The sequence below is a fragment of the Ammodytes marinus genome (assembly GCF_949987685.1).
Source record: "Ammodytes marinus genome assembly, chromosome: 4".
Lineage (NCBI taxonomy): Eukaryota > Metazoa > Chordata > Actinopteri > Uranoscopiformes > Ammodytidae > Ammodytes > Ammodytes marinus.
This window is the reverse complement of record NC_137233.1, coordinates 28448772-28469062: the sequence shown is the minus strand read 5'-3', so window position 1 is coordinate 28469062 and position 20291 is coordinate 28448772. Positions and strand designations below refer to the sequence as shown.

Sequence of the window (20291 nt, the reverse complement as noted above, 5' to 3'; positions counted from 1 at the left end):
TTTCACCCAAGTAATCTTGCCTGAAAAGCAGCCGGTGGAGCTGCAAAAAAATTCTAATTAAATTGGCTTCCCAGAGAAGTTCAGTGGCTGGGAATGAGGTGGACTCCTCGGTGAGGCTGATCAGGCTGACACAGTCACCAAACCTTTAAGATGAGAGTGGAGCAGAAAGCAGGCAGGGGTGAAATGCGTAGGGCTCCTATTACCATCTGTGTGGAGGATAAATGGCAGGTACGGTGGGATGGTTGAGATAATGATCCGTCACTTTGGCCTCAATGGAGCACCTAACTCACATACTGTCTAAGAAGTGCGTACTGCAGGTGTGTACTGTTTGGGTCATGTGCATCTGCAGGGGTGTTTCCTAGTTTTTTGCAGCAGTTAGCACTTCAGTAGTTAAACCCAGTCAGATTCCTCAGGCTGTGCCAGTGCTACCTCACTTGTGCAAGTGTGCTCGCCTTTTTGCAAGGTCAGCAGCTAGACCGTCCGATAGCTTGAAGGGCCACAGAGGACACATCCACACAGAGATGAAGAGCCAGGCCTTAAATAAAGAGCACCAGGTTTTTGGACACACAGAGACCCGTAAAAAATGTTCCCTCCCACCTCATGCCAAAATAACTGAGGTAGGGGAAAAAAATAAATTAACAAAAGTAATCTAAAAACTATTAACACGAATTGTGTAACACAAAAAAAAGGTTTCAGTGATAAACCGAGAGCGACTTGAAATGAAAGTGATTGGAGGACGTTTCCAAACAAAATGAAAATTTCCAGCTATGTTGAACCCAAGATCATAGTCTGTTGATCATCCGTTGTGATGAACATTGTGATGACCGTCCAAAGTGTTCAGTATCAGCACAGTCACAACGCTAATGAACACTTACAGTCCTGAATGGAAGAACAGAGCTCCCAGTTGTTAGTCGAAGTCCCTCTGGGATGTGTCAATCTCCCTGACTTTCAGACAACAGAAATAAACATGTCTAAGAGCAAATGTATCTCTCGCTGTTCCGCAAGGGTTTTTACCTTGGCGAAAGAAGCTGAAGGACACTTTTTTTTCTTCTTTTAATAACAGGCTGCGGTAGTTCTCAAGAGAGAAACTGTTGTGCCTGGAGCATCCACGGCCGGAAAGATGCGGCTTATCTAGTCCAAGTGGCATCACACCTTGAATGGCACTTTAAAATTGGCAGTAAAAAAAAATAAAAAATAAAAAAAAATCCAAAAAGGCAATTATTTTGGTTTGCCTCTGAATACATATTCTGCCTTGCCTTTGTCATTTTGCACCTTGGCAAAGAAGACAAACACCTTGATTGCCTTTGGAGACTGTGTTTTTCATCTCATTGCTAGAAGTGAGCAGGCCACAGATGTCGTGGCTGTAGTTTCAGCAGGATGGCGGACAAAGGACCCGACGTCACGTCGGTTGTCACCTCTTCCTCCACACCTTTGACGACCAGATCTTCACTGTCTTGTCGCTGGAGAGAAACGGAGAGAAAGAGGGGGTGGGATGATGAGCAGAGGAAAGCAAGGAAAACACAACAACAAAGGCATCAATCAGGCAGTCTTCCCTTTCAAAACAACCCCATTGTACATCAGACACAACCCCCAAAGAGACTGACTTCAAAGCACAAATCACGCAGGCAGGCACACACATGCGCACACAACACAGTTCATTAAAAGGCCTTTCTCCGTGGTGTGCTAAGTATATGAATCATACTCAGCAACAAGTCAAGCTAATCAACTTGCCAGCAACTCTTCTCCCAACTGACCAGGCAATTTCATTTTCACTTTGTTGCACATTCCCGCTTTGCTAGTCACAACACCTGGCACGGGACAGCACACACTCTTTCATTTACACTAGCTTAAGAACTTAGCAGTGCTCTTTGATTGGTGTTAGGGGACGCTAAATGTAAATTTTGAGATTTTCTTTCTAAAGCGAGAATGCTGTGAGTGTTTTGAAGAATACATGCAATACATATGCTTATGGATTTCTCGCTCAGAGTTAGATGAGAACATCAATACCACTTATGTCTGTACAAGAAATGAAAAAGCTATCTTGGCAGAGCATTAAGATTAAAGAACCTTGGGGGAACCCGAGGTGACAAGATCCAGCTGCCAAAAACTCACAAATTCACTTATAGTATCTCATTTGCGTCATCCGAACTACATCTGAAGTGTTCCAGGTTCTATGCTAAAGTAAAGCGTTTACTGGCTGTAGCCTTATACTGAATGGACAGCCATGGGAGTGGTATCGATCTTCTTATCCAACTCTTTATTGGACAGGAAATTAGGTTCATTTCTAAAATTGGTTACTAAGTCTTTTTTAAAAGGCCCAGCTAGGGACAGGCATCCGAATAATTGGCCTAAGCTATATGCTGTGGTGTGTGGCATTGGTGTATGCTACACAATTGTTCTATGTAAATAAACATTAAATAAGACATAATCAAATGTCAAATTATTATTTTAAGTAGAAGACATTAAAAAAAATATATATATTAAAAACAACCCAAAACATTATAGAAAATGAAACGTAAGATAGAAACAGCAAACAGAATAGTGCAGGTATCACCCAGGTTACCCAGCTAAAGCAAATGCAATAGCTAAGGGGGGGGGGGGTAAGAAACGAAGCATGGAATAGATAGAAGGTGGAAATGAGTGAAATAGAGAGTACCAGAGGATAGGGAGGGTTGGTGAGCGGAGAAGAGGCAAATCATGGGAGGCTGGTGGCTCGGCCCTTGATGGCCAGGACCCGTCGAGGGAGACACGGGGTCAAGCCTGGCACATAGCTCCACAGCTTCACCCTGCAGTCACTGGGATCCACCACAGGGAGGGGTGGAGGGGGAGGGGGGGGACAAGAGGAGAGGAGGAGGGCAAAGGGTTTAAGTTTGAGAGAACATTTTTGTCCACAGAAAAAAGATGACAGAAGGAAAACAGCAACACAGCCAGATATGAGATTAATAATGACGCGATGAAACGAGAGAGTGAGAAGACAGGAAGGAGAGAGAGAGAGAGAGAGAGAGAGAGAGAGAGTAGAAAAGTTACAGTAGTCAGCTCCAGTTAAGCCCACCAGTGGAATCTGAAGTGGAGAAAATGAACGCCGACGGACTGAAGAGGCTGCACAATGTGCCACTCAGAAAGTCAACAAGCATCATCCCTGTTCTGGAGCGGCGAAGAGCTCAGAAAAACAGGATTTAGTTTTGATCCTCTCTGAGCTAGACAAGGCCGACACGCACCTGTCCAATCATCAACAGCAAAAAACAATAAGCTCATCCATGGCACTCAGCTCCAAGCCCCCTTGTTCCCATTGATGAATTCAAATCATAAAAAGTTCATAAAAAAAAAATTGTTTGCTTTTATTTCAGGTTAACTCCTAAAACAGCTAGAAACTGTAGTTTTATGCAAACGTTACTCAAACAGTAGTAAACAGTGCTGCGGATTAGAGTAACTTGTAGCTAAACTCACTACACTTCCCTAGTTGCTTGCTCAAAACTGATTATCTGCAAAGGAAATCATTCTTTCCGCCCATTAATCTCTATGTGAAGAGAATGCCATTTCATTCATAAAATGAAAACCCTTGGATGGATACTTCTATTTTAAGACACAGTTTGAGTAATGCGGTTCATAACATTTTTCTTCTTACCTGGATGCAGTGAACACATGTCTTGCGTTGGCACATATGGCGTTGATGGGGCTGTCATGACCTTTGACCTCTCCGATGGGGGTAAAGTTGTCTACGTTCCACACCTTCAGCATGCCGCCCCGACAGCCGCTCAGCAGCATGGGCCGGCCGGGGACGTACGCCAGAGCGCAAACCCAGTCCTTATGGGCATTGGGGATTTGCTGTATAAAAGGTCAAGGCAGGGAGACATAATGTCAGAGAAATGCAGTTATTTTACATGAAACATACAACAACACATAATAAGTCGCTGTGGAAGGGTGACAGAGGTATGTGAGTCATTGCGTTCCTAAAATAACAGTAGAAAAACATGAATGTTCATTTGAAATGAGCCATCCTCAATAAGGCAGTATATTTCTTAAGCGGATAACGCACATTGTTGCTAGGCAACATACAAGTGAGGCTTGAGACTTACCGCTGCTGTATTTAGCCTCAACCTACCGTAGTTATTCTTAGCTCATGTATCTTTATGTTCAGTATTTTTGCACTGGCTTCAAACGTGATTCATGAACTGAGAATGGATCTGTCTGCCTTGGGTTTACTGAGATAATAACACTGGCATATGCTGCTATTTCATAAAGCAACAAGAGAAAAGTGACCAACTAAGGCTAAAAACAAGTGTTTCAATTGTCTTCATTCTAAATTGCAGAGGAGGTATTTGCCAAAGTGTGAGGGTTGATTTATTAGTTACTTGCCCCTTTAGGTTTTTGTGTACAGATACATTTTAGGTCACGCTATTATTGTATCTGTAACTCAACACGACAAAACGTAACACACGGACAAAACGCATCACACTTTCTATCAAAGGTTTTTGAGCTAGATAGAAAATTGACGAACACAGTGAACCCTGTTTATGATGAAGCATCACTGCAGAAGTGAGATGTATACATCATCAGTCTGAACACCGCCTTCAAATCACAGACTGTATAGCTTAAAATACAGAATACATGTGCAAAAAGCCGTTTGAATTCAAGCAAACTTTAGGTATCACACCTAAACATTGGGTTTCGCCATTGTTGTTTTGTTTTTGTTTGCCTCAACCCAACTGGGCTGCAGATGAATTTCCCTCTAAACATGGAACACAACTCTTTCCAGTTGTGTGTGTGTATGTGTGTTTTTTGTGCTGCTGTCATTATTTGTTATATTTATGTTGCATTTAGAGATTAGCCTTATTACACCGGTCCGCTAATAGCATTTATTTCCACTGTAGCTACCATCAGATTGTTCTTCAGGTTATCCACATTAATTGAAGTTACCTCTTTTTTTCTTTTCTCATTTGCGGGCAAGAAAAAAACAAACAGTATTATTTTACTGTGAAGGGGATTATATCAGGAAACAGAGCTCCAAATAGGTTTTAATGTTAAGTGACTCCCACTGAACAATAGTCCACACTGAGATCATTTACTGTGAGTGACATTATCGAATCTAATCAAAATGGCTATAACTTGCAATGTAATCCACTCAACATAGACATAATTTTAATTTAACCTAATTGGGTGCAGACATAAATGTAATTGCTTTGTGTAAACAACGGTGTGTATTGAAATACAGCATGACTCAGTAGCTCTCAATAATGTGTGATTCACAATAGAACAAAAATAAGTACTATTTGAGACTGGACTGGTACAATCCATTTAGAAGCAGAAACAGTAATCTGTTGCCACTAATAGATACAGATGGACACCCAGCAGAGCTTTCTGCTGCTGTAACATCTTGGAGGTGTGAATGTCCTTTAGAAGAAAACAGATGCTTTTAGCTAGTGTGTGTTTGTGTGTGTGTGTGTGTGTGTGTGTGTGTGTGTGTGTGTGTGTGTGTGTGTGTGTGTGTGTGTGTGTGTGTGTGTGTGTGTGTGTGTGTGTGTTTGGCCTCCCTGTTTGCCACATACAAATTAGAAATCCCTCTTTTAAACAAAAGGAAAATGGAGGAAGCCTTGGGAATTTGTCTGCCTCGCTATCTGTAACAACTTTACAGCAGTGGGTACAATAATGTGCAAATGATTTCCAACATCTAATAGAGCGCTACACCACCCTGCAGTAATGGTTGCGCAATGACGTTGACAAACCATTAAAACACATACACTTGAAATTGTTTGCAGGAGGTATAAAAATATATCAAGCAACTGGGAATCACTAAACTACAGGGTTGGGTAATTATGAACAAATTGCAACGCATAAGAATAACAATGGTGTAAGCATTTTACCAGAGGGGTCAGAGCTCGGCAGCTATCCTGAGGGAGTTTCAGAGTCCACAGTAATATATTTTATTATACCCTAAGCCACAATTTGTACCTATTTACATAATGAGACAAGAGATTGCAAAGTGGATTGTGTTGCCTGCTTCACAAAATGAGGTTAAGGTCGAATGCCACAGACCACAGCCCTGACTGAGATTGAATTCAGCCTTTGAATGAAAGTAATAACATCTTTCGGATTTGTTTTCCCTGTTCTCCGGATAAACAAAGGCTAAACAGAACTTATGCTAACGACTTGAGAAAGTGCTGCTACATTTGCATAGTACTGAGATGGACATAATTAAGCCACATCCAGCCACACAAGGTGCATTTGAATGAATTAACAACATATGCAAGCAACAGAGGATACACAAGATGCACTTCAGAAGTCAACACATGCAACCAAACACACTTATCTTTTTACAAACTGGTTTTAGGCCCTTTGGTCCTGATGGATGTTTCCAAATTTCATGAATGAAAATCTTAGTTTAGTGCTGAGATATTAAACCCTGCTTACATTTGAATAGTTGTTTGCTTCTATCTACTGTCTGCAATAAACAAATGGTTATTATTATTTTTTTTTTTAAATATTTAGTTCTTCGTTTATTATCTTAAAACATGTATTCCATTTAATGTTTGAAAACTCAAACATGTCTTCAAATTGTTGTTTTTTTCCCATTGGTTGCAGTTGTTTAACAGTTATTACAGGCTGAGATATCTCAACAAATATTGAGTTGACTGCCATTATCTGGTCTTGCTTTATCATACCAATACCAAACTAATGACCCATCAGCCTCAAGCAAACGTTGTCCTGTTTAGGTGGCCAATAAAAAAAATGAAACACGTGAACTAAGATGATGAACATGATAAACAGTATACCTGCTAAACATCAGCATGTTCACATGTCATAGTGAGTATGTTAGCATTCTGGCATTAACCGGTGCCTAAGTACACCCTCACAGAGCTCCTAGCATGGCTATGGAATCTGGCTTGAAAAGTTACTTACCTATCAGTTGATTTTCAAAATACTCTACTCCACACTAGTAGCAACAGCCCTTCAAGTGTTCCACCCTCACTGACAAGAAGCATTTTTCCCAAAATAATCTCCAAAAGCCTTTTTATACTGCGCTGGCACTCTATCTTCCACACTTTCACCTTATGGAAAGAAAACTTTTGCTAATAAAATTACAAGGGTCAAGAGATGAGGAATGAACAGCCAGAGAACCATGGACTCTGTTGTTGTTTCTAGCTGCAGGCTCGGCACATAGTGTCAGGAGCTGCACTGAAGCACACTTGGGGTTTTAAACGGATGTATTGAATTCATTCCACACAAATATAAAAGAATTCTGCATTTTGCTTAAAGCGGCAACGAGTAACTTTTAAATATCTTTTAAACAGCCTCATGTTTCCTCTCATAATCATAAATTACCTTTAACAGCAAACGAGACCATCAGTGCAAAGAAAGACGTTTTTATATAGTTTTTATTACTGCATTTGATCTGGTCGTACACCTAGTCCGATTTTCGGTTCACACGTGCATGCTCTATGGTCACATATCCGTATTGGTCACAGATTTCAGTGTGGCGCAGTTACGCGATTTGAGAAGCCTATCCCTCCAGGTGAGGGAAGGGGAGCGGGAGCCTTGTTTGAGACAGTTGTTTGTCGTCATAATGACCGATAACGGGGCTGAACCATAAAAGAAAAAAAAGAAAATGCAATGAAGAAAAGCGAAAAGGGAGAGTGATAGTCGGGCGGGAGGGCGTTGCCAAGCAACGTATACACAATTTCACGGCGGTAGCCTACTAAAACAAAGTTTACTTTGCCTCACCAGCATCATCAGATGACCATTATTCATCTGAAATAGTCATTATTTACAACATAAACACATTACCTCATCGTGATCCATACTAACTAACTGCCATCTCTCGTTCATTCGCTTTGTGTGGGGACACGGACTCGTTCAGCTCCGTGAGAGGTGACAATGCATCAACTCATTGCAATCAGGTGTGTTTAGCACTTACTGGCATTAGTTGATGCTGTGTCACCCATAGACTCACGGAGCCGAAAAGAGTCCGGTGCCCTCACACTTTGCTTTCAACACACGGACACGCACCATATTGCTTCCTGATTATTTGAATCTGAACGCCCTGCACGAGCTAGAAAACAGCTTCACGACAGCTGGCGTCGTAATAATACTACCGCTTTTGTTCAAAGGTGTCGCCAACGTGCCGACTTACTCGTAGTGGCTTTAACTCTACCCTGCTGACCTCACATACTGAGTAGCATAGAAAACATACAGCTCATATTTGAAATAGGCCTTGACTCTGCCCTCCATCAATAAAGCAAATCGTATAAAAGAAACACACACACTTTACATGCAGACACACAGACACACACAGACACACACAGACACACACACACACCTGAGTGAGCTCCTGCTGCTCCAGATCCCATTTTTTGATGCCGTTGTCTCTGGACCCGCTGAACAGCATATCTCCCTGTACAGCCAAACACTCGATGCCGTCGTAATGGGGCGGCTCAAAGTTATGAGCTGGGCCTACATTACCCAGAGTCCCCTCTGTCACGTCAAATACCTGAGGAGAGAAGAGGAAGCAGGAGACTGTAAGATATGTGTCTGCATCTGTGTCACTCAGGTGTATGTGTGTGTGTGTGTGTGTGTGTGTGTGTGTGTGTGTGTGTGTGTGTGTGTGTGTGTGCGTGTGTGAGTAAATGAGAGAGAGAGAGAAAGAGAGGCAAACCTTGACATAATGGTCTTTGGAGCCAGTGATCACTTGGTCTTTTCCCATCAGAGACTGTCCCACCGTCAGACACATGACAGAGCCGATGTGGCCCGTCAGCTTACCCATCGCTTGCAACCTATACTCAACACACACACACACACACACACACACACACACACACACACACACACACACACACACACACACACACACACACACACACACACACACACACACACACACACACACACACACACACACACACACACACACACACACACACACACACACACACACACACACACACACACACACACACACACAAAGGAGGAGATATACATTACTTTTACAATTTGATTACCAAGGTGCCACTGAGTTTTCACTGAGTTCAATCACTTTCTGTCTCAAGGGTAAAACTGCGGAGACAGAGCAATGCCATAGGCAGAGACGAAACTGAAGAAATGGTAAATACATTCATTTTTCATTTCTGGGGGTTGTTATGCATCATTTAAAAAGGTCTGAGCCCCTCAGCACACTGTCTGGTCCATCCTGTTTTTCTCAAGAACCATTAAAATAGGATCATAATGGGTGGCTCGTAAAAATAAAAAAGAGAGAAAAACATGTTCAAGCACACAACTAATAGCATGAGTGCAAAGTTGCTGTACGCTTTTTCCTCTGACAGCCATTTTAAATCTCTTCATTCAGACACCATTATGTGTCATCGTGGGTGATTGGATGAGTAGTTAGGTGAATATATGGAAGAATGTGCCAAACGTACCTGTTGAGGTCCCACATGCGAACAATGTTTCCAGTAGCGGCGTAGAGCACAGAGCCCGACGGGTTGAGGGCGATCTGGTTGATCTGACACTCACCCTGTGCAAAGGTTATTGTGCGGGTGGTGGTGCCCGCACACACATCGCCTGAGACCACCTGGCCCGATGAACTGTGTGTGTTTTGGTTGGGAGGGGGGGGGGGGATAAAATGGAGGAACACGAGGAAGAGAAATAAATGGGAGAAACAAGGACCATTTTGTCAGTTGTCATTTACCTCTAGATGACATCTACATCAAATACGTCTTTGTTCATTTGTCACTTTTCTGCGACTGATATCACACCGCTGAACAGAAAAAAATGGACATCCATTATATAAAAATATACTTAGAGAGGAAACTTACGTAAGCGTGCGGACACACTTGGCAGAGTCACGGATGTCCCACACCTTGATGTAAGAGGTGGAGACAGAGAAGACCAGACAAGACGAAGGACAATATTTGACGGACACCACGTTGTTGGGGTGGCCTTTCAGGGTGACGATCTCCTGGCCTGTCACCAGGTTCCACATCTTACAGGTACGATCTGGAAGGAAGAGGAGAGAAGGGGGAGTTCAAATACTGTGCACAACCAAAAGCACAATTTGGGTTATTTAGTACATGCCTTGTTGTCATTAATCTCAATTTGATACATGTATAAAACCAATTTCTAAAGGAATAATTTAGATCTAGAATAGTTTAAAACCTGGAAATAGGCGAAAACAACTAGCCTGGCTCCAGTTGGCTTTAAAAATCATGTCATATATATAGTTTATATGTTTATATATCTATATATCTATTTAACTGACTCCTGGAACAGCCTACAACATCAAATTAAAATAAATACACTCGTAACTGTTAACCAATTTAAAGTTATTATTTTGAATCAGCCCCACTCCACTTGTAACTGTTTTAATTAGGCTATTGTTCTGCTTTATTCAATTGATCTGAATGTTTTAATTGTTGTTGTCTCTTTGTAAGCTTGTTGTGTATTCTAATTGTATATTGTGTATCTGTAATTTGTCTCGACGTCATTGTAAAAGAGGGTAACCCTCAATTGATCTTTCGAGAATAAATAAAGGAAAATGAAATATCTAATATATCCACATCTACATCTATTTAAGCTCAACTTTTAGATTGCTGTGTACAGGTTGGAGGAATAGTTGGTCCTTTTTGGTAAACGTACTTATTTTCATTCTTCCAAGAAGAGAAGATCAATAGGCTACTACTATCATGCCTGTACGCTAAAATAATGAAGATGCGTTCAGTATCCAGTTAGTTCAACTTAATCCAGTTAGTTCAACTTAGCATAAAGACAGGCAACAGCTGGTCTGGTTCTGAAAGGTAAAAAAGTGTCTGCCTGCATACCTCTTAAGCTCTCTAAATGAGCACATTATAATTGTCTTTCTAAACGTGACAAACTGTACTGTTACCTTTGTTTCCCCCGTCTCCTGTCTCTATGCTAAGCTAAGCACCTCTCAATACCATCTACATATTTGACAGAGGTGTGTGGAGTGGTGTCAAGCATATGTATCTCACTCTTGGAAATAGAGCAAGTCATCATGTTATTTAGTTTGACCTAAAAAATGTACACAAGCTTTTATAAATTACATACGTAATGCTATAGAGTATATATACTATAAATTATTAAAAGCAGAAGCCATTATGGCCATAAAGTGAAATGGAACTTTACATTAAGCACTTTAGAGTACAGTTATTGGCATGTGTACCTTTGGATCCAGTAAATAGCAGCTCATCTGTAGCGTCCACACACAGGACCGGCTTGGAATGGCCCTCTGCTACAGAGACACTCTGCAGGGGAGCCGTCCGCCCCCCCTTCACACCCCCGATGGGATTGATCACACCCCTAAGGATCACACAACACACGTACACGGTCACAGCCTCTTCAATATAAATCAGACGGGCTGATTTCTTTTTTAGATTTCTACAGATGTGTGCACTTTTTTTAAAAAAAAGCAGGCTGATCACAAACATGCTCACAGAAACACAAAAATATGCTACTTTCATTGAAACAGACACAATACAAAACCTCATACCTCATACCAACCTCACTCTCCTAAAATAAATGATGCACATTAGCAATCGCAACACACAAACACAAAGACACACACACACACACACACACACACACACACACACACACACACACACACACACACACACACACACACACACACACACACACACACACACACACACACACACACACACACACACACACACACACACACACACACACACACACACACACACACACACACACACACTTCCTGTTGGTTTTCTGATCCCACCTGCTCCCCCGCCCTCTCCCTCCTTTTTGTTGTGGAGGAGCCCAATTAAGGCACTGCAACAGTTAGAGCAGCTTTTCAATTCAAGCTGTATTTATATCTCCTCTCTCACATACACAGCATCTTTTAAACCATGTGGAATCTCTCCAGCTTAACCTCTGTTCAATCCCCCCCTCTCTCTGTGTCCCACTGACAGGCCAGAGTCCCAGAGTGCCTGGAGAGCAGTCAGCAGAGTGAGACAGAGCATGGCACAGGGTGAGAAAAAGCAGGAGGAATGTGGGAAAATTGGTCCCTGGTGGGCTTCCTAATAACACCAGTGGTGCATAGTGTGAGTGTGAATATGTGTGTGTGAGAGAGAGAGAGAGAGAGTGGGATAGAGAGCAAAGCAGTGTGGGAAGGCATGATGATGTGAAGGGGGTAGGAGGGAATCTGTGAATACACACACACACACACACGACTCGGGACAGGTTGGTTTCTCAACAGACCGAGTTAGCGGAATACAGAAGGGTGTGCCTGAAACTTGTCAAAGATGGCCACATGCTCCTCCTCTGTGCCTGCACGTCTGCTATACTTCCCAGCGTGAGAACACCTCCACAAGTACACACGTCAAAATCAAAAATTAAACACTAAACCACGCTTTCAGTGAATCTTTTTTTTTTTGCAGTGCATAAAAATGCCAAACAAACTCAAAAACTGTCAATCATCAGCCAGCGAAAAAAATTAAAATAATGATGATTGCATGCATTTCTGCCAAGACTCGTGAAAGGCAATAGGGAACCGACTTGCACAGAAGAAGCTCAAAAAACAATTCTCATCAATAGCCTGGAAAACAGACCACACAGAAGCCTGCAACTCAAAAATGTAAACAGCACAACGTCCTGAGAAGTCATGCAGCATCCATTTCCCCCGCCTATCACGTGGGGGCTGATTCTCAGTTGAGCACCTCCACAGCCAATCGCCTTCCAGGGGGCACAGGAAAAATAGGGTACGTGGTGGGACATGTGGGTGAGTGGAGAGATGTAATAAGCCAGATAATCAGCTTCTATTCCTCTGCAGAAGCTATACCTTGCTATGATGGCCGCTGTATAGAGTGTTCACAGCATTACATACAATGTGTTCCACCTTCTCATTTTATAATTACTTCTATTAAAATGATCTTTTTAATAAATGTTGGATAAAAGGAAAGATGATTCAAAAAATAAAACAATAGGATAACAATTTGAGGTGCAGTTTCATTTGAATGAACCTTCTCACTCTGAAGGCTGTTAACCCTATCATGTTGTGGGAGTAAAGTCTGAACTTCCATCCTCATTGGTTAGAAAAGCAAAGGTATTATAACCCAAACCTTAATACTTGGAGCCACTCCACTTAACAAAGCGGCCTTGTTTACCTGCCTGGAAACCATTATGTTGCATTATTATTCTGGATACCTTCTTTGTGGTTAAAAGTTCTCTATGAGAACATCCTGCATATGGTATACTATTGCTTAATGCAGCACTCTATTTTATTTTAACAACATGGCTCTGATCCAAATGGCAGAGAGTGTTCCCAGTCTATCAGCTGAAGATATCATAGTGTGCTGTCATGCACTATATAAAGGCTGCTAATGGATGTTGCAGGGCCAAGCACCATGAGACCAGTGGACTAATGAAAACATGGGAGTTAGATCAGCATGTGCTCTCTCTGCAGTACACAGAAACACATAGAGAAGAGAGGTATTGAGAGGTGCATCCATTTGAATGGGTGTGTGCGTGATAAAGAAAGAAATAGAAAGGATTGTCAGTAAGGGGAGATTATTATTTTTTAAATCATAGTTACGTCACGTCATTCTATTCCATTTTCTTTAAGGACATGTATCTCTATCCATACAGCAGTCTTCACTGGAAACCAATCCATGACATATCTAAGAAGTTAGTGATCATGCTTGTCTCACAAGTGGTTTATCAAAATGTCAGGTGGTTACTTAAGTTTCTCGATATAATATTTGCACATTTTGAAATCCTCCACCCCCCCGCCCCCTTGCAGCCTGTAGAAAAGTGGTATGGTTCATTCAGGCACTGGTGGGGGCGCAAGCAACACCACAGAGAAACACAGACATCACACGGGTGGGCGAAGCCGGCGGGTCAAGCAGTTAACCGCATGTGGTTAAAACATGCACCACAACGACCTCACCCACAGAGTGAGTGGGGAGGGGGGAAAGGGAGGGTGGAGGAGAGAGGCACTTGACTGACTACTGGTGGAGACGAGATGACGCCAGGTGAGTTCACAGGCAAAAAAATGGGAAGAACAAGAGAGAGACATAAAGACAGTTCCTCTACCTGAGCACCTCGGAGAGCGAGGAGTCGCTGTCATCCGACCTGGAGGCAGAAGAGGAAGCAGGAGAGGAGAGGAGGGAGGGGGGATATAGGGCGGGAAGAGGAAAGGGTTAACGCTAAGGAAAGACAGAAGGGTTACTGGCAAAGGGTTAAAAGGGAGAAGTGACTGAAGGACGGGTTTTTAGATACAAGGCAGTGAGCAAACTGGCAGGACAGTTCAGTCAAACAATAGAGCTTGTCCAGTGATTATCAGGTAGTTCGTTTGGGATTATTTATTTTTTTATCTCCCCCAAAGATAACCACTGTGCAGGCTGTATTCCTTGACCTGACTGTCTGCAGATGTTTTCCTTGGTTAACCATGTTTACTGGAGGTACACCCACACTAAGCAATAGTTGGTTTAGTTGACTTTTCACTCATATCAGTGTGAGGGCCAACATTAAAAAGGTTTAAAGAAATAGTTTGACATTTTGGGAAACGCTATTATTCCTTTCTTCACGAGTAAGAAGAGAAAATTGACACCACTCTTACGTCGGCCCGTTAGCTTATCTTAGCATGACTAATGGAAACGGGTTGAAACCTGGCCTGGATTGGACCAAAGGTGACAAAAAAGCTCACCAATTTACAATTGTACACACGACAATGTGATGAGCTAAAACCACAACCTGTCATTTTACACAATTGTTAACCGATAAACCAAAGAAATTCTTGTTAATCAGTGAGCTTTAGTGGTGCTGATAGGTGGTTTACGTCAACTTTGGACAAAACTGGGTTAGCTGCTTTTCCTTATTTCTAGTCCTACATGCTAAGCTAAGTTAGCTGTAGCTTCATAATTAGCGTAAATAGCATACATGAGTGGTGTCAATCTTTTCAAAGATCTCTCCGAAAAAAAGTGAATACTCTTTTTTCCCCCAGAAAGGTGAAACTATTAACGCCAACAAGGCAGAAAAAAGTAACTGAAAGAAAAAACTGGAGGGAACACTGATGCCAGTATAGTCATACACAGAGGTCAGATAACTACATGTTACAATTTCTAACCCTTTTTTTTTGTTCTTATCCTCAATGTGTGACCCTGATGCCAGTGTCCACTCCCACGTCTACTCTTTTCAGCCATATTAGGGGAGTTAGTACGGACAAGAACATAGGGGAACTCAAACAGGGTTAACAGGAGGGAAAATCCAGAATGGAGGATAAGGCTGTCAATCAAACCACAGGGGAGCCCACTCAAAGCTATGGAGGAAAGAAAAAAATATTCCAGACCACACCAATGGTACCACTGGTATGAGTGTAAAAGTGCAATAAAAGTGTTATTGTATTGTAAATATTTCATAGCCTGAGGTTCATCACCATGAGAGCCTGTCCTTTATACTTATGAGCATGAAATAATCCAACAAAGAGGTTCTGGATATGCCTGGAGGGAGCAAGTATTAAAAGGTGACAGAAATGCCATTTCTTGGTATTTATTGCCTTTCACACCCGTGGCTATTAGCATATATATGGTACTATTCGCCTCAAAATCCCACCACAAAATCCTTTTTTAAATGCATTGTTTTTGGAGGATGCGAATTATGCAAAGAAAAGGATCTGGGATTCATCCAGCATAACAAAAGAAAAGGATCAGTTGAAAAACAGAAGCAGACTGCATCCATAGTCACAATCACCAAAACGTGTTATTGCATTTTAATAGTTTATTTTTTTAACTCGCAGAGATGTACTTGAAAACATCACTATCTTCATTTATTTGCACAGCAGACAGCTTCTCATTTGACACCAAATTACAAAGATATCCCACAGATGATTCGTATTAGCTTTTCTAATGATTTCGTCTCAAATAAGCTTCATTTTGATTTGCATGTACGTACGCTTGTGAGGATGAATTCAGTGTCACAGTTAGGTCAGTGTGAGTAATGTCAGGACAATGAAACCATACAAACTGAAAATGAGGGTTTAAAATGTTGGAAAAACATTTAGCTTGGTAAACAAAACATTAACGCCACCCACACCTCATTTTAAACGAGAGTGCAAATGACAAAATGATGTTAACACCTTCCATCGCATTGCAAGAATGCGAATGCTCCACTCAACAACAGATAAAAAAAAATGTAATTCCTATGTATAATGCTCTATAGGGGAAGGCTTCTCCCATGGGAACTACACACACGACCAGAGACATAAATATCCTCCCACACTGTCACCCTGAGCTAGGGGTGTAACGGTACACAAAAGTCACGGTTCGGTTCTGTATGGTACGGTTCTTAGTTAAGAGGAAAATTGCAAAAAAAAAAAAAAAAACTGCGTGGAGAATTAACTACAATTGCAGCCTATAGGTAATTTTCAGTATAGAAAAGAAAATACTGCTGCAAAATAACAGCAGTCTCCAATAAAAAAATACTTCTCAAATAAAAGTTCCGCTACTCAATAAAAACAAGCTTATACATTTTGCATATTTACGCCATCATGACGCTATTCACGCCACAAATACTTATTGCGGTACGGTGCAGTTCGGTACGGTACGGCCTCTGCGGTTCGGTACAAATACCTGTATTGTGACACCCTTACCCTGAGCCTATTCAACATGGCTACCAATAAAAACAGCAGCAGGGAAAGAAGACGAGCAGTCGTATCATTTACCTACCCCTTGCTCCAGATAATGAGAACCCACAGGCTCCGACACACCAATAATCACACAAACAGAACACACACGCAAATACGACACCCTAAATCTTTTCACACAGCAAACCTCGCTAACAATTAGGGGTCAATAAAGCAGAGAAATGTTCCGGATTAATGAAGATTATAAAACAAACAAGTCCGGGGCAGAGTCCAACGCTGACGGAAATTAACTGCTGGCATTTGTCAAAGTGGAGAGCTGGAATTGATTGTGCGCAGGAAGCAGGGGGAAAAGTGTGGCTGCTCATTCCAGACTTGGCCCCCCTTCACAGCTGACATTAACATGCATCTCATTTTTACAAGAGCTGGACTACACACACATTATGCGTCGGGGGCGTATATCAATCAGTCTTTCACCTCTGAGCATGAAAACAAACATTTAGAAATAAAAATGCCAATTCCACACTACAGCTAACTACATGCCCCCCCCAAAAAATTTGAAACAAATTCCCTGTGACAGAGTGTCAACCAAGCAGGAGAATTTGAGAAAAGATTAATTGCGGAGCTGCTCCTGTAAATCATCGTCACTCACAACGCTTCATCTAAAAAACACACACATCATGGTACCACGTCCTGCTTTAGTCCTCCCCAACCACAACTGCCAGACAGAGCGTTTCTACAAAAAGGGATGTAACAATCTGTGTTGCATCAGTCCTGATTTGCATCGGTTTCCTGGTAAGTCTTATAAATGGGGCTGCACACAAACTGCAGTAACACCTTGCTTTTGTGTTGATAAGTGTTTGCGAAATGCAGCCTGTGAATGTGGTTTGGATGATCAGATCTTTTAGATGCCTCTTGAGCTAAATTAACACCTTGATCAGTGAAGGTTTTCACCATTTGCCCCACCCCCCAGGGAAACTGCAATAATGCCAGATAAAAAGGGTCTTCAGTGTGGTTTTCATCTGAAGACTAAATGCAGTCAGAATAGCACACCCATGGGAGGCACATTTACAACACTGCAGACAAAAGCTGTTCTTTTCCTCTCAAAAGACTTGACCCTCAGCCTATCTTAAGGGCCAGGAGAAGACATTGAACCATGGTAGAGAAGGAACGGATCAAGGTGAGACTAAATTGATCAGATGAATGTGAGGACAAAAAGGCCTGTGTGAGCCTCTGCATGTATATGTATCCTGTGTGTGTGTGTGTGTGTGTGTGTGTGTGTGTGTGTGTGTGTGTGTGTGTGTGTGTGTGTGTGTGTGTGTGTGTGTGTGTGTGTGTGTGTGTGTGTGTGTGTGTGTGTGTGTGTGTGTGTGTGTGTGTGTGTGTGTGTGTGTGTGTGCGTGTGTGTTTGTGTGTATGTGTGGTGTGTGTGTGTGTGCGCGCATATGAGGTGTACCCACTTGTCTAGAGCAGAACCTTGGGTTTGGTTGCTGGTGAGCCTTGAGAAGACGTTGCGGTCGTTCCTGGTCCTCAGAGGCGGGGAGGAGGGTGGTGTGTAGCCGTCAGTGGGCCTGATAAATGGCCAGGAGGGGGATGAGAAAGGGTTAGGATAGGAAAGGACAAAAAGCGTTAAGAGGGAAGGGGTTCAAAACATTTAACACAGTAAAACATTTTTTATTGATTCGCCAACAAAATAGCATGGAATTAGAGCACCGCTGTGCATGTACCTGTATGTGCGGTCGTAAGATTTCCTCCTCGTTATAGGGGAGGTGTCATAACCCCGAGATTGCCTGGGACTGAGACACACACGCACACAAGCACACGCACAAGCACACACACATACACAAACTTAGCAAAGCTTTCATGGGAGTGCAAAATATGATACACGCCTGTGTAAACAGTTGGGAGTCTTTAATGAGCGAAGGGTTTTATGCAGTTTAACATCATTTCTAATAGAATAACGGCAACTGGCAGACTCATTTCTATTAAATATCAACCAGGCTTCTCATCCCGGAGGGCTGATGCAAATGATATTGATTCCCTTCCCCGTAGCGGTTTTATAACATAAACATTCAAGACCTTCAACGAGTTTCCAGTGGTTGTCTGCTCATGAAATGTGCAGTAGGAAATAGACAACTTTGTCTCTGTTATGAGATGTTGTTTTCTCTTTTTGTTATATTTTTGATAACCTACACAGTGTGTTTAGTTACGGTCATGCAACTATCTCTCTCTATTTCTGTCCAGCTTCTTTATGTAACTAAGTATCTAATATATATATATATATATATATATATATATATATATATATAAATATAAAAAATGCTCCCTTTCAAATTATTCTATTCACTCAATGACTGGGCTATTCATCCTGCTCAAGGGCACTTTGGCGAAGGAAACTCTGTATACGTTGCGATTCAAAGTGCTTAAGGGAGCAAGTCTAACCTGTTAGCTAATAGTAATTGTCAAATTGTTGAAATAGTTAGCTGAAAGTGATGGGGAAATAGTAACAAAGTAGTATTGATAGAGGGTTTACATACAGCATGTGGCTAAAAGTAATGTGAAAATTATTGTTGTGTTGGGCCGACTTGAGCTTATCTGACACACTGCTGGGCAACAAAAAAAGTTGGTAACCCCTGCTATAGAGGGTGTAAAATACAATGCTCCTCCATCAGAAAACGCTGCCGTCATTATTGCTTGTGAGGTGTTATAATATAATTCAACATGGCTAAAGGATAACAAATCCATAATTCCCTCTTTTCCTGGTGACATTTACAGGACATGGCCTTGCCCAAATTGACATCATTGACTTACAAGGTGTGTCCCCTGATAGGTAAGCTGTTGGTGCGTGAGGCCCGGTCCCTGTGGTAGGTGTCTCTCAGGGCCACACTGAGGCCCAGGCTGGCTGTCCCTAGGCACAGGCCATCCTCCTGGATGTCCGTGAGTGAGGCCAGAGACTTGGTGATGTACTGCTGCTTGCTGCCCGCCGAAGAGGGGTCCAGAGTGGGACCAAGATACTCTGCAGACACCGCCTTCATCTGAGCAGAGAGACGAGGCTCTATCTGGTGGGGGGGGGGGGAGAATGTGCAAAGTTTGTGTTACAGAGGACCATAGAGGGGAGAATGAAGTGAGAAAGAAGGGGCACATTTGGGATAAGGAAACAACTGGGACATATAATGAAGATAATGATGGATTTGAATCAGGGCACAAGAGGAAATTAACATAGAGCCTAAAAACGTCACATAGCAGCGAGTAGAGAGAATGAAAGAAGTAAGAAAAAAGCGTGCTAGAAACTAGAAAGCTGCTATTGTTGGGTCGAACAAAGACTTGGTAGGGGAAAAACATAACGAAAAAAAGCAATAAAGAACAGAGGGCATATTTGTAAGTGAATAAGAGGAATTGGTGTCAAATCAGGAGTTCATTCTCTGAATATTGAACCAGGCTAGAGGAAGAGGAAGCATGTTTTAAGTGTATGCTCATACTGCCCCCTCATGGTTCCAAACAAGAATGACAGCTGCTCTGACACAGACTGTGGCATCTGTGCTAAATAGAGTGCAAGGGTCACAATCACGTCAGCAAACATATTAACGTCAACTAACAGACAAAACCCCTGCATACTAAATCGCATACGCTTTCTTTTTTCTATTCTACATACTACATCTGACCATAAAAAGAATCCAGT

At 42.1% G+C, this 20291-nt stretch overlaps 1 protein-coding gene across 2 annotated transcripts in view; it reads right to left on the bottom strand.

Annotated features, from left to right (window-relative positions):
• Positions 1-2695: 2695 nt before the first annotated feature.
• kif21b (kinesin family member 21B) overlaps positions 2696-20291 on the bottom strand; it is a gene marked incomplete at both ends in the record, with an annotated part of 57117 nt that continues 39521 nt past the window's right edge. For both annotated transcript variants that reach the window (XM_080026381.1, XM_080026382.1), the window contains 11 exons: positions 2696-2795; positions 3626-3825; positions 8315-8485; positions 8651-8768; positions 9411-9575; positions 9807-9987; positions 11171-11307; positions 14068-14106; positions 18073-18183; positions 18340-18408; positions 19424-19671. In XM_080026381.1, coding sequence (XP_079882507.1) covers positions 2696-2795; positions 3626-3825; positions 8315-8485; positions 8651-8768; positions 9411-9575; positions 9807-9987; positions 11171-11307; positions 14068-14106; positions 18073-18183; positions 18340-18408; positions 19424-19671 — 1539 coding nt within the window. The remainder of the gene's footprint in view (positions 2796-3625; positions 3826-8314; positions 8486-8650; positions 8769-9410; positions 9576-9806; positions 9988-11170; positions 11308-14067; positions 14107-18072; positions 18184-18339; positions 18409-19423; positions 19672-20291) is intronic.